The sequence below is a fragment of the Natator depressus genome, chromosome 8 (assembly GCF_965152275.1).
Source record: "Natator depressus isolate rNatDep1 chromosome 8, rNatDep2.hap1, whole genome shotgun sequence".
Classification (NCBI taxonomy): domain Eukaryota; kingdom Metazoa; phylum Chordata; order Testudines; family Cheloniidae; genus Natator; species Natator depressus.
The window spans coordinates 48,874,870-48,892,196 of NC_134241.1; the positions used below are offsets into that span (position 1 = coordinate 48,874,870).

Sequence of the window (17,327 nt, forward strand, 5' to 3'; positions counted from 1 at the left end):
AATCTCTTGTTTACAGTCCCCCCCCTCCAGGTCAATGGCTGATGATGGTCGCTTAACACCTGTCTGGATGTGGGTCACCCATTTTGTTGCTACTGGAGAGCTAGCTTTGGGCATCTCCCTGACTCATAACATATTTCAATAACAATCATGTAGCAAAATCTCATAACTCCGTATACAATGATGATATACATATTTTGACAGAATGAGTTCCAGGAAATCATGACTTTCATAGGATACCTTAGAAAGCATTCTTTGTACAAATATCATAACCATATACAAGTGGTGAATGTGTGGGTTACAGGGTGCTATTTCGAGGTACAGTATGTCACACAAGGAATGTATGGAGTCTAGCTTCTACAAATGCTGGAGGAACCAAGAACAAAAAGGAGCGGTTACTTAACTTACAGTCCCCAAGCCTCTCTAGCCAACCGAAAGACAGTTTATTTCTCTAGCTTTTCTCAGGGTCACACTATCCCCACAGGTTACTGCTTGACTCTCTTGCTGTTTGCTTTTGGTTCCCTCTCTGTTCTGTCTGTTCTCAGTTCCTGTGTTCAGTTTTTCTGCACACACCCCTACCTAAAACAATACTCAGCAAAAGTTTCTGGGTGGATTCACAGGTGCAGTGACTGAGTGCTTGTCACAGAGTCCCTGGGCGATGCTCTGGAACTGCTCCCTTCGAAGCCAGGCAGGATTCGGGTGAAGTCTCCTCTGGGTGAGCGCCTGTCTGCAGGGCAAAAAGCTCACAGAGCTTCCATCTTCCTGGGTCTGACCTCGGAGCATTCAGCATCGTCTGCCCCTCCGTGCGCTTCCCACAGCAAGCCCGCCCAGGCGGGGTCCTGGGGAAGCCAGAGGGTCCTGCACCCCAGCTTCGCAGTCAGACCTAAAACAGAGGTTTATTAGATGACAGGAACATGGTCTAAAACAGAGCTTGTAGGTATAGAGAACAGGACCCCTCAGCCGGGTCCATTTTGGGGGGCAGTGAGCCAGACAACCACGTCTGCACTTCACTCCATGTCCCCAGCCAGCCTCAACTGACTCACCCTGCAGCCCCTCCTCTGGGCTTTGTCCCTTTCCCGGGCCAGGAGGTCACCTGATTCCTTTGTTCTTCAGCCCTTTAGCTATCACCTTGCAGGGGGAAGGGCCCAGGCCATCAGTTGCCAGGAGACAGAGTGTCGGCCATTTATGTACACTAGCCCTTTAGGGCTCTGCAACAATTACACTCCCTTATCCCACCACCTAGAGACTTAAGAAATGCATAGGGGAAACTGAGGCACCCCTACAGTATTCAGAGGAAACATTAAGAACAGTCCCACTTCGTCACAGTGCTTAAAGCACTCAGCTACAAGACTGAAGGTTGTGGGTTTGAGTCTTACTCAATCTCATGCTGAAAGGTGACTTCCAGTTTACCCAGCTGCAAAATGGTACCTGCTCCTTCAGGTTAGGGCAGACTATGGCAGGTGGACATGATGCTGGCCACATTGCTCCCTTGTGTACCATTGACTATGAAACTGACATGCCTTAACCGTGTCAGCCTGATGAACCATTGGCTCAGGGGTACTTCACTTTTGTCCTAGATGGGGTCTTATCCTCATGTTAATTGAAGGGTGTGTTCACACCTCTCAATCTCAATGTGGCAACCCATAACAAGGTTTCAGTCAGCTCACAACAATACCCTAAACCAGACAAGTAAGGCTGCTCCCAGCAGGTGGCCAAGTATGTTTTAAAAATTTAACAAGGAGTTCTGCATACTACTGGCTAGTGTGTTTAGGTTCCTGTTAACGGCCTCTAAGGGCATGGCTACATTTGCAGATGTAGAGCACTGTCAGTTAAACCCGCCTTCGTACAGCACAGTAGGAAAATGCTGCAGTCTGTCCACACTGACAGCTGCAAGCGCACTGGCATGGTCACATTTGCGGCACTTGCAGCTGCATTGGGAGCAATGCATTGTGGGCAGCTATCCCACAGAGCACCTATTCCAATTCTGGAGCTGTGGCTTGCGGGAAGGGGGTGGGGAGTGTGGGGCATTCTGGTTCCTGTCCCAATGCCCCATGAGGCATTGGTTCGCATCCAAGCATATTCCCTTTCCTTCCAACCACATTTGGCACCATCTTTCAACGGTTTTTGTACTGTGTGCTCTGTCTTCCCTTTCGGTCTGCGGGAATGGAGCCCGAATTGCTGAGGAATATGCTGATGAGTCTCGCCAACACGTCACGTTTGGCAGTCGAGTTATTCCTTAAGACACAAAGTGACAGTGAGGACTCTGACGATGATATTGACTCGAGTAACGCAAATGACACGAGTTTGCTTGTGGCATTCACGGACATGCTCACCATTGTGGAACGCCGCTTTTGGGATCGGGAAACAAGCACTGAGTGGTGGGATCACATCGTCATGCAAGTCTGGGATGACGAGCAGTGGCTGCAGAACTTTTGGATGAGAAAAGCCACTTCCATGGGACTGTGTGAGGAGCTCGCCCCCAGCCTGCGGCGCAAGGACACAAGATTGAGAGCTGCCCTGATGGTGGAGAAGCGGGTGGCTATTGCAGTCTGGAAACTGGCAACTCCAGACAGCTACTGATCAGTCGCTAACCAGTTTGGAGTGGGAAAGTCGACAGTTGGAATTGTGTTGATGCAAGTTTGCAGGGCCATTTATTGCATCCTGCTCAGAAGAACCGTGACTCCGGGTAATGTGCATGACATTGTGGCTGGCTTTGCACAAATGGGTTTCCCTAACTGCAGAGCGGTGATAGATGGGACTCATATTCCAATTCTGGCACCAGCCCACCTAGCCTCCAAGTATGTTAATCAGAAGGGCTGTTGGTCTATGGTTCTCCAGGTGCTTGTGGATCACCATGGGTGTTTCATTGACATTAACGCAGGCTGGCCCGGAAAGGTGCAGGATGCACAAATCTTTTGTAACACTGGCCTGTTCAGGAAGCAGCAAGCCTGGACCTTTTTCCCAGACCAGAAGATCACTGTAGGGGAAGTCAAAATGCCCACTGTGATCCTTGGAGACCCCGCTTACCTTTTGATACCATGGCTCATGAAACCCTACACAGGGAGCCTTGATAGCAGCAAGGAGTGGTTCAACAACAGGCTGAGCTGGTTTAGAATGACTGTGGAGTGTGCTTTTGGCCGTTTAAAGGGTCGCTGGCACTCTCTGTATGGGAAGCTGGACCTGGCCGATAACAGCATCCCCGCGGTTATATCTGCGTGCTGTACCCTCCATGTGAAGGGAAGGGTGAAAGATTCACTCAGGCATGGAACTCAGAGGTTCAACACCTGGAGGCTGAATTTGAACAGCCAGAGAGCAGGGGCCCAGCGTGGGGCTGCAAGTATTAGGGATGTCTTGAGGGAGCAATTTGAGGCTGAAAGCAAACAGTAATGTCTGGTGTGATGCCCTACACGGGAGTGAAGTGCAGTAGGAATCTGTGTTTGCTATGTATGATACACTGACTTGCAGTGCCTGTTGATTTTCTAGGCTAAGGTTTCTTTTACGTTATGCAATAATAAAGAATGTTTTCAAATTCAAAAAATCAATGTATTGAAAAGAAACACAACACAACTGCTTGGGAAACACAAAGGGCAAGGGGGTAGGGTGGGGTGGGGAATGGTACAATCACAAATTTGCGTATGTCCTGTCTGGAGTGCTGTGCAATGCGTGCTGCACTTCAGGATGGCTACACTACACTGCATGGTGATGGGGGTTTAGTGCAGTGGGTAAGGGTTGTAGTTTTCAGGGCTGGGTGGTGAAGCTACAGGGGTTGGAGGCAGCGGGTGGTGGTAAGAACCCAGATGTTGGGGAAAGTGGTTTGGAGGTGACATGGTGGCACAAGGGAAAGAGTTATGGGACAAGGGCTGCGGGGGGGAGGGTGCGGTAGTGCTCTGCCTGCATGGCTACGAGTGCCTGGATCGAGTCCTCTTGGTGCTCCATGATGCTTATCAGCCGCTCTGTGCTTTGGTGCTGGCAATCTGCATTCTGCTGGCGGACCCTCCTTTCACTCTCCTGCCACTCCTGCACTTTTTTTATTTTCATTAGTTGAATGCTGCATGACTTCATGCAGCATGTCCTCTTTGCTTCTACGTGGGCTCTTCCTGATTCTTTGCAGCCTCTCAGCTGTTGATAACACAGACGGCTGAGATCTCGAGGTTGCATCTGTAAAGGCAAAATGCAACACTTAACAGAGGCAGCATTGTTCACACCAAACAGAGCAATGATTCCCCCATACTCCAGGGCAAGCACAGTCTACACAATAGCATAATTTGCCTGTCCCAAAGCAAGCGCACATAACCCACGGGAGCCCCAAAATGGTGAGTAAGCACAGGGTCAAGCGTGACTGATTGTTTCACGGCTGTACTGTCCTCTGGGTTTCTGTGCCTTGGGGAGAGCCAATAGCGGCAGGGGGCCCCTATACTGATCACTGTCCCCACATTTTCCACAGGAGTTCGTCCTGGAAGATATCTCTGCTGAGGGTGACCTGGAAAGCAAGGGAGGGTCTTCTACTGCAATGCGGCTTCCACCCTGGCCCATATGCAGCTTGCCTGTGTGCAACAACGGTCCCCCCACCCCACGCGGCACAGTGGCGCGGACAAGTTAGCCTTACTAGGACAAGGAACACAGTGGCTCTCCCGAGACACCTGCACAAGCGCATTTCCCAAGTTCTGGTTGAGACCTTTGAAGAGATCACTGAGGTTGATTACCGCAATGTGAGAGTGCACATCAATGCCCTGTTCCGCATCTACGCATGCACACGGCCCTAACCCTTCTCATCCCAAGAGCCCGCACTGAATAACTTCCTTCCCAAAATAAAAGCCGCTTACCGGGAACCTCCTCTGGTGTTTGTCCTTCCCCAAGCACCGGCCGCCGCGACTGGCTACCTTCCTCCTGGCTGGGGATTCTGGGGTGTTTTCCTCCGCCTCAGCCCACTCGCTCCCGCTTTGCTGCTCCTCCTCCCTCCTTGTTGCATTGGCCTCTGAGGTGTCCATGGTGGTACTCAGCATGGAGGTAGGGTCACCCCCAAGTATCGCACCCAGCTCCTTGTAAAAACAGCAGGTTGTGGGGCAGCACCAGAGCAGCTGTTTGCCTTTCGGGCTTTGTGGTAGGCGTTCCACAGCTCCTGTACTTTAACCCTGCACTGCAGTGCGTCTCAGTCATGGCCCTTTCCATCATGGCCCTTGATATCTGCCCAAAGATATCATAATTCCTGCGGCTGGAGCACAGCTGGGACCAGATAGCTTCCTCCCCCTCAAAACACTGATGAGGTCCAGCATCTCGCCATTGCTCCATACTGGGGATTGCCTGGCGTGTGGAGGCATGGTCACCTGGAAAGATTCTCTGAGAGCACTCCACGCCTGGCTGAGCAAACAGGAAGGGGATTTTCAAAATTCCCAGAGAATTTAAAGGGCGGGTCTGATTGTTGGTCACCTGAGGGCAGGGCAGTAGAGTTCAAAGTGATAACCAGAGTGGCTAGAACAGGCATTGTGGGATACTTCTGGAGGCCGATCACAGTGCAGTAACAGACCAGGGTGTTCATACTGGTGCCGTGGCAGAGTACCAGCAGCACTGTAGCTGCGGAGTCAGAGCGCTCTACGTGCCTTGCCAGTGTGGACGGGTAGTGAGTTAGTGCGCCCGGGGCTCCTTTATTGCGCTGTAACTCGCAAGTGTAGCCAAGCCCTAACACAGTCCCAATAAGGAGAACTAGTCCTCATCCTCACAGAACACTAAACTGGTGCCATAAAGCCTCGATACTGTGCTCTTTGTAGTTGTTTGTTTCATGGCGATGTCTCTCAGCCCTCCTCCAAACCTCCTAGTATAGGTTATTGCTTACCCAGCCCATATCTTTATACTGCCTTTCTTCTGCCTATCTATCTTGTATTACAAAGAAGAGAATAAGGTTGGTCTTGCATTGAACTGGGATTCAGGTGACCTGGGTTCAATTCTCAGCTCTGTCACAAACTTCTTGTGTGAACTTTGGCTTTTTCGTGCTTCAGTTACCCATCCGTAACATGGAGTAATAATCTATACGCCTATGAGGTGGAGAAGTGATTGTTTGTGAGGCACTTGGATGCTATAGTGATGGCGGCCATATACGTACCTAGTTATATATCAAGATATAAAACGCAGGAACTTGGGCCTCATGCTTCCTTCGTAAGATGTGCAAAAACTCCCCCAGCTTTTTTTGATGTTTGGACCTCTGAGGAACTGGTAGGTGTGCATGAGGTCATGCTTTAACCATCACGACCGTCTAGCAAGTCCCTTTCACCATCCAGGAGGACTGCAGTGGTGGATGCAATAGAAGTGTGCATAATATAGAAATGATTGATAATTTGGATCTGCTTAATTGGTAGTTCTGTTGATCAGTAAATATGAAATAAACATTCATATGTCATTAAGGTTTGACTTAAACTCACAAATACCTGAAAGTAAGGAGTACAGGTGACCATGAAATCTTTCTCCGGCCTCTTCTGCCTATCTTCCTGTCTAGCCAATCTAATTTATTTGTATCCACCCTACGTATGTAGAATGTGTGCCCATCATGGAGGTATGTAAGTGAATGACTGTAGATATATGCATGTATGCAAACCCAGACCTTGTGAGACTAATGAGATTTAGCACAAACACTTTTGCATGTGCACCTTAAGGATTTGATCCACTATTAATTAAAAATATCGAGAAGCAGGTAAGTTGGTTGGTACAACAATTCATTTACTATTTTCTCCCTCACTGTGCCCCTTTCTTTGCACTGGGGTCTGGTGGCTTTGTCCTGAAATTTCCAATACAGATCTGAAATTTTCAACATTGTCCAAAAGAATTGTTTACCTTGCACTACAGCACTTCAAGGTGCAGCAATTTCTAGTCTAATTCTCCTTTTGCTTCATAAATACTCCTGCTTTTTATATCTGTACATGCTTCTCCACCTGTCATTCCCTTCTTTTTCTCTCCCTGCTTTGTGCCAATAGCCGGTAGATGCAAAGCATCACACAGTAAGCACAAGAGACATAAGCTTGGAAGGTATCCTAGCGACACATCATTCTGGTGTCTATTTCTCTGAGCAAGATCAAAGTAAACATCATGGAAGCACAGCAGGGTGGGAATAGATTGGGTTTTGTGTAGGATTGGTTCATTTCCTTAAAATCTTACTTTGAAGTGTACATTTAGCGCTGAATGTTAAGGTAGCCTTAACAGCCATAGCATAGTAGGAAAGAGGAAATGGTTTGTACTTTCCCAGGAAGCCCTGCTTTTCATATAGTTAGTAGGGGTCAATTGACATATAAATGAGCTTCTCCTGTTAAATTATTTTCATTCAAATTTGTTTTCAGGTAATAATAATACTATCTCCCTCTTATCACTTAGCACTTTTCATAGATATTTATTTAAGAGGCATCCAAGTAGAATTCTCATGAACATTTATCCAGAATTATTGCATTGATTGTATTCTTCTCTGTTCTCCTTATTCTCTTCAAAGTCTTTATTTTAGAGCTGTAGGTTTATGTTTAACAATAGGCTGCAACTGATTCATTGTGCTGTATTAGCCCTTCCTGCATCTAGCATAGAAACTCCCTGTGACAGTGTACTGCACCTTGCAAGCAGGATTGGCTTCCACATCTCCCAGCTGTAACTCCCCCGACCCTTTCTGCTGTGACTTTGGGAACCACCTCGGCCCTTTCCTATGGCAGGGGAAGAAAATCCCCAAATGGAAAATTGGAGAGAAACTATATTAAGTCCCACTCACATGCATGCGCGCCCACACACATGCAGTATCCTCTAGTGGCCACAAAGCCTTCTCTTCCCAACAACCACTATGACAGGGTGGTTGTGGTGCAGCGCTGTCCTGCCAGTAGCTGCAATGCTGCTGTCACGTGAAGCTCTGTATTAGCATGTAATGCTCCTGATTTTCGTCAATTGCTTAATAACAAGGGGGCGGGGATTAGAAGACTGGCAGAAATATCACAGGAACAGATCAGGCAAATCATGTATCTTTTTATAAATCACTGTGACATATTCTTTCACTGATGTCCTTGCCTGATGCCAATGTATGCCATACAGCTAGCAACTTTGTTGTTGCCTATTATGGATTGTATGGGGACATTAGAGTGCTGTTAAAGGTCTGTCAAGGGAGCAAGTAATGAGAGTATACACAAAGCTACATTATAGCCAATTAAAAAATAAATGTAAAGCTGAGTATCTCCATTCTACACCTAAAAATACAGATGCTGTCTCTATATCTTGACTGATTTTTTTTGCAAAAAAAGCAGATGGATGTTTTCGTGTAAATCCAGCTGTCTGTGACTTGACCTGTTTGCACAGTTGTTTACCAAATCTGTCTGTGATTTTCATCTGTGTAGCTGACTCACTGTTTCCCTGCTGTGGCTGGAAGTGAACAATGCAGCTTTATCAGTGTCATAGGGCATCACTTAACTCTGGGACACTGATGCACAGACTTGGTGTGGGCAGCGAGTGGGCAGGTGAATGAGAGCAGAGCCACCTCAGTCACTGGTAATGTTCTACCACAAAAGTACCAACCATGTCTCCAATGAGACTTCACAGAGACTAGTACAGGTCTGAGCTCACTATCTAAACAACAAGTAATGTAAGTGATGTGGGCAGTGTATGAGCTGTTTCTGTTTGATGGAAAAACTGATTCTCACTGGCAGGGAAAAAATCACTTGATTCTCCCCTAATTCATTCCCCAACATCCTCCTGTTGGACACATGACATTTTTTAAATCATTCAATTTTCATAGCACTTTGTCATCACTGCTCTCAAACTCTTCCTGTTAAAGTTTCAGTGGATCCAAGAGACCAAAAGAACCATGTTCTCCTTGCCATTCTTCATTTATTCCCATATTTATGCCTGTTCTTCTCCTCCCGATTCTTTTTCAAAATGTTTCTACTTCAGGATTCTGGTTTCCATTTGAAGTATTTAAAAATAAATGCCATTAAGCTTACTAAGGATCCTCTCCACATATACTGTATTGATAACTGTTTGGTGTGCCTCTTTTTACTGTCAACAAAAGTAGAGTGCAAAAATGTTACTTTTCCCCCAGCTTTCACCGCAGCTTTCTGGTGACAGTGAGATGAGGAATTAATTATTCAGTACGGAATATCCGGAGCTTCCTCCACTTCATGTTTGCAAGTAAAGACCTCTGGCAGCCTTTTCCTGTGCTTCTCTAAGAACATGTTTTTCTGAATGTATTCCACAGGTGCCCACAAAGAAGCTGAAGAAATATGAAAGAGAGTATCAGACAATGCGAGAGAGTCAGCTGCAGCAGGAAGACCCAATGGACAGATACAAGGTAAAGGAGACACTATATGGAAACCTACTCCATTGGCTAAATTACATGGACTAGTGATCAGATTTCACTAGTCAGCAAGAGGTGCCTATGTCAGTATTTCACACATACTGGGATATGCCAATACAGTACAGAAAACTATACTGGGAATTAAAGTGGTGGGTCAAATTCATCTAATTTCTTTAATGATCACTTTGGCTACTTGGAGTCATTCTGATTTTCCAGGAGTATTTCAGTCAAAAAAAAATTGAACACTCGAGAAGCCCTCAAATAGCCACATATAATATTTTTCTTCTTTCAGTTTATATGTTTGTAGGTAACTCTCCTGCTGTTGCGCTTTTACTGGGAATCTGCATGAGACGCTGAGAGACTGAGGGTGATTCTCAACTACTGACACAAAAAGGAGGAAATAATACTTACTGTTTAGCAAAAACTGTGCATGGTCACACCAACAAAGACTTTAGGAAGGTGAACTCTTCCAAGACTGACATATGGTCCTTGTCATCCATCTCTGTTTGTTGCAAGGTTTCATAATTTTTGTTAGTACAAGGGGGCCCTGATTCCTGCTTGGGGTCCCTTGGTGCTACTGCAATAGACATAATAATGAACAGGAGAAAAATAAAGCCCCAGTGATGTGTGAAGCAGAATAATGTTGATAGTTATTACATGTATTTTAATGCATATCAATTACAGCTTAATGGGATCAACAACATATGGCCACAGATTCAAAGTCAAATGTCTTGGTTACTGTGGAGGAGTCAAGTTGTTAGTCTGATAGGTTGATGGCTCACAAAAATAGGATTAGCTCAACAGTATATCTGAATTTCTGATTTCCAGGGTAATTGGGCCCCAATGCTGAAAGCTGCTCTCTGCAGGCAGGTCCCCACGTACATGTAGCTCCAGCCACACAGAGCAGCTTACTGGATGGGAGCCTGAGTGTGACTATCCAATATCTTGCCAGTATTGTGTTATGTATAAGAAAATATAAGTATGCATGATGTTATCCTTTCTTGTGTTTGTTTTCTGATGCTGCATACACAGGCAGATCAGGAATCATTCAGTGAAGCAATTTGTGAGTAATTTCAAATAATAAATAAATTTGACAGTTCCATGATCTACTCATGCACAGCTATGAACAGGGGGAAAAGGCAAAAATTATGGCCAAGATCCTGCATTGAAAACCAGGTATGCAGACCCCTGCACCTGCATAGGGCCGCACTGGCTTCAGTGGGGCTCTGTGCAGTTGAAGGGGGTTTGCCCATGCAATCCTCAGTGTTGGATCTGGGCCTAGAAAGCACACTTTGATCAAGCTATTGACATTTCCCTGGGAGGGGTAGGGGGTGTACTTTTTACTTTATCAGAGTAATTGCCCTGTTTATGGCAAAACTTGGAAAAACATTATTGCACATGTAGGGTAGCTTGTCACTCTTACAGAATGGGGTTCAGAAAAGCATTATTTTGCATCTACCAATGTTGGCCATTATTTGTGAAACAATACTGAGGGAAAATTTGTCCGGAATGTTGCAGATAATGCACAGATAAGCCAACACAACAGATATCGTAAAACTTTGCTGAAGATGAACTCAGTACTCATAAGATCACCTTTCTGCACTCAGGTCCTACTCCTAGCACAGGTCAGTTGGACTAGAGCCTCTGAGCTTTGATTTCATGCCCAGATGTTGTTCCTCAGATAATACATTATAGTAATATGTCAATTTTTTTTCTACAATCCCTAATAAACATGAGGCACCTTGTAATATTTTTCAATTTTTTATTATAATATATTTGAATTTCATTATCATTATCATAATGATATATTCTATTGATTTAGACTTTTATTGGGTAAGTTCTTTCTAAGATTTGTATTTCATTTAAAATTCAGGATCCTTTTACTACACGTTTTTTTTCCCCCCAGCAGCAGCTCAGCTTTCCTTAGGTGCACTTTTCAGGGATGAGGCACTGAACTACTTATTGGGTGACTTAGCTGTGAACTTATGTGGCCAGCATATGCCAGCAACTTTTTTACTGTTCCTCAATATTATACATAACGTATAAGTGCCATTTTCTATGTACTTTTAAATGAATTACATTCATGTATTCTATCTGGCATACATAGAGTAGTAAACAGTTCTATAAGATACTACAATTGTGTACAGTATCTAAGGTTGTAGAAAACAATGTATGATGCTGAGGAATGGTACAAGCCATGTAGTGAAAGACTGTTACAATGCATACACATGAAGAGGCAGAGTTAAGACTGTGTGTGAAAGTGTAACTGACATTTCTTGATTTCTGAGGCTAAACTGCAAATTAACATTTTTTAACATAACTCTAATCCAGCATAGATCCAATTTTCTGTCAGAACTAGGACTGCATTCATGGCCAAGAGAATACTAGTTAATTTCCCTATTTAGAAATAACCATGTTTACTGCTTGTTAACTGGTATTGTTTTCTTTCTTCAGTTCATTCATACTAACATAGAACTACAATAATACTTAGAAAATGTAGGGTACTGTTCATCTTCAAAGCACTGTGCAAGCCTATTAGCTAATTAAACCTTACAGCACTCATGGAAGATGGATGAGCAAGGGTTATTATTCCCATTTAGCAGATCGTGAAACAGGTGAAGTGACTTACTTGGCCACACCCACAGTGAGTCACTGTCAAGAGGCAGGACTAGAATTCAGGATTCTGGCTTGCAGTTTTCAGAGTAACAGCCGTGTTAGTCTGTATTCGCAAAAAGAAAAGGAGTACTTGTGGCACCTTAGAGACTAACAAATTTATTTGAGCATGAGCTTTTGTGAGCTACAGCTCACTTCATCGGATGCATACTGTGGAAACTGCAGAAGATATTATATACAACTTGATGATCACTTTAGATAAGCTATTACCAGCAGGAGAGTGGGGTGGGAGGAAGTATTGTTTCATGGTGTCTGTGTATATAATGTCTTCTGCAGTTTCCACAGTATGCATCCGATGAAGTGAGCTGTAGCTCACGAAAGCTCATGCTCAAATAAATTGGTTAGTCTCTAAGGTGCCACAAGTACTCCTTTTCTTTTTGGCTTGCAGTTGTGCATCTCCTTGTGTAACTTTTATCTGGATTGGATCAGGTCAACCTTTTGTTGATGCACTGATTAGTAGAGAGATCCCTCACAACCAGCTGAGCCACATTTAGGTCAAGCTTTTTATCTGATAGGTTTCACACATGGGAAAGAGGTTCTCTCTCTTAATGGGAGAACAAGTCTGTTATGATAAGTGTATTAACTCCAGTTTTGTATGTTTAATTTTATTAGTATGTCTTGATGAGAATGGTGAGAATCAGATTTGAAGACTATGCATATAGGGGTCAGTCAGTTATGATTGCAGGCCTGCATGGATGTACAAGGGGGAGAAAGCAAAAAGTCCTGCTCAACCCTTAAAAGACATCATTGCAGGCCTTGTGTTCAGGAGTGCAAGGTCTATATTCACACCACTGCTAGTACGAGGCTCCCTAGAACTGGGGGATAGCACTCTGCACCTTGTCAAAGGTCCCAGGATGTCCTTGCATGATGCTCCAAGAGCTCCCATTGGGATGATGCTCTCCATGTGGGTTGTGGCTTAAAGACTCAGTTTTCCTAGCAGAAAAAAAATTATTTTCAGTTCACCATTCAGTAGTGGGGATGGCTTTTGTTTTAATGATTTCTTCTGAGCTCTGTGGAGCAGGGGTCTGTGCAGCATGTTCATCTTTTAGATGTAGAACACATTTATTCTCTCCCTTGTTTTCAGCGTGTGTTTTGGTTTGTTTCACTACCTGTGCAACTTTGGGATGATCATTTAGATGTACACCGACAGCCTTCTTGTATGTCACTTTGCTCAGACCCATTACGGTTTAATTAAGAATTAAACTATCCTGTGAATTATCCTCTCGTCCCATGTGGGGGGCAGGGCTTGGGGAACTGCGGAGTGAGGAGGGGTTGAAGCCTCCCAACTTTACAAATTATGTGGATCCGCAGGAAAGGGCCTTTTAGACTGACAGAGCCAGGAACTGTCTGTTCAGTGGGCCTTCTCTTCCTGTTGCTAGCAATGTGGCTCTAGCCGAAACCATACTGCTGTTGGCATGGTGGCTACTCAGTGGGAGTCATGGAGCGGATCTGGGAGAGCTGTACAGCACTGAGGTGTATTAACTCCTAGCCACATTTTCACACCAATCCAGGGAACACCAAGTGGTGATGATGCATAGCATGGCTAGTCTCCTTCTCCTGCCCACCCTGCTCAACACCCAGTGAAGTCTCTTCTGGGCAGTACACCTACAGAGGGGCATCTGAGTGTTCTGGTGAGGGGAAAAGGACTGCTGAGGAAGCACTCCTTCTTCCCCCAACGCAGATCTCCAGAGGAACAAGCGTGGACGTGGAGATTAATTTCTCTGCAGTAGACTTTTTTTTAATCAGATATAAACAATCCACATGACATTCTTCACCAGATCTGGTAGAGAGGTATGTCCAAACTGACTGACAATATCCCTTAAGGTATGGGGAGAATTGTAAATTTATGATTATTACATTCCAAGAATTGTCCAACCCCAAACCGTCTGTAAATTCTGAGATCATTTAAAATTGGGATTTTACAACATCTGATTAATCATCAGCTAGCCAGATCCTACACAGACTGAGTGGAAGCAATGTAGTACACTATGCTACATGTCCAGTATGATGCAAGAATTAGTTATTGGGCATGCTTATTTTCTGCAAGTCAATTGTGACAGATTTTATTCACCCCACACACGCACGCAGACACACAAAAATCAGAAATAGTGCTCTGAAATTCACTTTGGGTTTATTTTCTTTCTTCTCAATTTAGAAATTTTTCATTTAGGAAAACTAAATACATACAGACACATTTCTGCAGCAGAATAACTTTACTGTTGGGTTTTTACATTCAGACAAATATAATGTCTGACATTTTCATAAAGTAAAACAGAAACACAGCCTGAGTTGCCATTCTTAAGTAAATGAATTGACTCTGAGTGAAAACACATCACAAATTGTAAGTAGTAGCCAGTAAAAAAAATGGGAGCTGCGTGTCCAAGAAAAGTACCAAAATAATTCAGACAAATATTTTCCCCATAGTCTGGGTGATTTTTCGAGCCTCTGAGAACTTCTCACCTATAATATGGGTTTATAGGCTGTATCAGTGATGAAAACTTGGATCCTGTAAAAAATGTCCTGTACAGTGGTGCAAACAAAAGCTAGAATCCTACAGGTAGACCCTGCATCTACACAGAATCCCATTGACTTTAGCGGGAGCTCTATATGCGCAAAAGTGTGCTCACACAGTGCTCATGACCAAAAATGTTAAATGTCGCTGCTCTGTTTATCTTAATGAAATAAATTAGAAACGTTTCCTACTCCTACAGTGTGACTTTGCTGCAATACAGTAAATATGTTCACTTTAGTTTTTACTGCTAAAATATGACCCTTAACTAAAGTTGTTCACATCCAAAATTGCTTTGATGTCCTAATTTTGCACACAATAGCCTTGATCCTGTAATGAGATCTGTGAGTGGGACAAAAAGAAAAGGAGGACTTGTGGCACCTTAGAGACTAACAAATTTATTAGAGCATAAGCTTTCGTGAGCTACAGCTCACTTCATCGGAGTGGGACAGTTACACCTCTGTGGCTCCACTGCCATACAGGAGCAATTTTTTTATCTGTATTAATGTATAATCCAGATATTAGCCTTTTTGTATGCCTGAAGTGTCAATAAGTAAAAATTAATATTCTAATAATTGTTATTTTGATGCTAGTTGTTGCATTAGCATTCCTGAATGCAGGCGACGAAACATTTGATAACTATTAGAGTGGTTTTCTTCTTTATTTTTTAAAAAACCAAAACTCTGCACTATGACAGTTGACGGAATGTTTCTTTAAAACCAGAGCCAAGAGTTCATCGGCGTATCAGAGAGCGCAGTGAAAAACTTTGTGACACCTTCCATAAAACTTCTTTTGTCCTGGATAATTGTTCCTTTAAAGCTTTGTGGCTTTTCAGCCATCTTACATTTCTCAATTTTACCATCTTGGAATTAACCTAATTAACTGCTCTTTTGGATTGACTCATGAAGCCTTCAACCTACTGCCATCCAGGACTGTGAATTCCAATCAGTCTTTTCATTTCCATCAATAAGAAACTCTCTATGTTTAAATATCTGCTGTTGGGTACAACAAAATGTGAAAATTAAGATTTCAGCAAGGTTTGTGACACCAAAGTCACACCCAGCTTAGTAGCAGCAGTGAAAACAATTTGCATCATCATTGGTAATCATATATATTCATCCTTCATGCTAGCTTGATAGCAGAGGGTGGAGTTTATTAGCCTTTTAGTCTTCCTGAGTTGGGACTTGCCTGCAAGTTTCAAATCAGCTTTCTTCTTTAAATCAATGTTTGTTTTAATAAGTGGAAGCTGGAGTAGACCATACCTTTAAAAAACAAAGTGAGAAATCCCAGTGTAGGATTAGCAAATCAGGAATTTTTGTTTGTTTTTTAATTTCCTAATTATTTTGTTTGGTATTTAAAATTCACTGGATATCCTGTTTGACTGTGTTGACACCAATGATTGAAAGCAGTAGTTGGTCTGTGACTTTGCAGGAGGTAAGTTTATTTGTGTGTATGTATGCAGTGTAAGTGTTTGTCTCTATTGGAAATGCAGTATCCTCCTTTTACAGACGCTAACCAAATGTAACCAGCTGTCTCCTGTGACAAAAAGAAGGAAACTAATTTGGAAAGCTGCATCTTTTATTTTACTGCTTGTGGAAACAGTGATACCAACAAGAAGGGAATAATCCGTACAGTCAGTATACTTTTATAAATGCTGTATATTTAGAGACAAGGCAGGGAGTGATAGCGAGTCTCTCTTTACACCTGTAGAACATCTAGCAGGTCTGACTAGTGAGCTCATGTGAGGTTACAAAATGCTGGTTCTGATGTTAGCCTGGTTGTAGCTAACAAACTGCATTTAAAGTTAATCTGAGGAATCCTCCCCCTGAAAATGAGGCTGTGTAAAACTCTGCAGAACACTTTTGACAGGCAGCAAAAGTAGCTCACTTCCTTTTGTGAGAAGCAGTTTAGTTACTATCTTCCTCTTTTTTTGTTAATAATTGTTTTGTTTTTTATTTAAATAGATTTGAGAACTTGCTCCTGAGGAAGCATGCAGTTCTTTGTTGGTAGGATGTAAGGAGGGGCTGGAGAAGTCTACTCATGGCTAATCATACTTTGCATCCTTGTTCTGGGGGAAAGGAAAGGCAACTTGATAAATTATCCTCAGCTAGAAAATAAATATATGTAGAATCACAGAGACTAAATAGCTGTTGGCTGGTATAATGAATAGGACACATCTAACATTTTAAAACTTGGCATGCAGATTCCTATTTAAGAGGAGGATAGTGCATTTCCAACCACATTGCTTGCTTTCCTACTTGTCTGTGAGTGCAGAGCAGGAGTTTGAAACCTCACGTTCTGCTGCTTGCTTTGCAGACACTGAAGCTTCTGGCAAAAGCATAGCAAAGAATGTTAAAGCCAACCAACTTGCAGGGTTATTTCACACAGGTCTGTAAGGAATCCAGCTGATTTCTTCCTTATCTTTCAACAGTGTTCCTATAATCAGCATTACAGCAGCTATGTTAGTAATTTCTGTCTAGTGAGAAATTTGGTCTCTTTTTCAGCTACATCTGCTGTCAGGCAGCTATCTTTGCTAATGAAATTGGCAATCCTTTGATAGTGTGAACAAAAGTATTGAACTAAAGACACCTAGATAGCTTTCTATAGACGATTGTAATTTAGTTTTACATCCAAGTATATATTACCCTTACCTGAAGAACTAGTTTTAACAATTTTATATTTATAGCAGAGTACAGTGTAATTTAAATAAAAACTCAGCAGGTTTTTGTCTTTAAAGATGTTTACTTGACTTGTGTCAAATCATAATAAGGTTCTTTCATTTAAGGCTTCAGTAATCGTGTAGCAGTTATTTAATGTATGATGTCTTCAAAAGGAAACAAATCT

The 17,327-nt window shown here is 43.3% G+C and overlaps 1 protein-coding gene and 1 long non-coding RNA gene across 7 annotated transcripts in view; one reads left to right on the top strand and one right to left on the bottom strand.

Moving 5' to 3' along the window:
* The window catches only part of RABGAP1L (RAB GTPase activating protein 1 like), a 549,683-nt gene that overhangs the window by 516,048 nt on the left and 16,308 nt on the right, over positions 1-17,327 (top strand). For 4 of the 6 annotated variants that reach the window (XM_074960979.1, XM_074960980.1, XM_074960982.1 and 1 more), the window contains one exon: positions 9,203-9,295. In XM_074960979.1, the coding sequence (XP_074817080.1) occupies positions 9,203-9,295 (93 nt within the window). Of the gene's footprint in view, positions 1-9,202; positions 9,296-9,593; positions 9,755-15,841; positions 15,918-17,327 lie in introns of those variants that run through there. The other 2 variants (XM_074960981.1, XM_074960984.1) reach the window with 2 other exon arrangements.
* The window catches only part of LOC141992197 (uncharacterized), a 36,553-nt gene continuing 22,819 nt past the window's right edge, over positions 3,594-17,327 (bottom strand). The window contains exons 3-4 of the long non-coding RNA XR_012640549.1: positions 4,821-5,036; positions 3,594-4,155 (exon numbers count right to left, since the gene is read on the bottom strand). This is a non-coding gene — a long non-coding RNA (uncharacterized LOC141992197). The remainder of the gene's footprint in view (positions 4,156-4,820; positions 5,037-17,327) is intronic.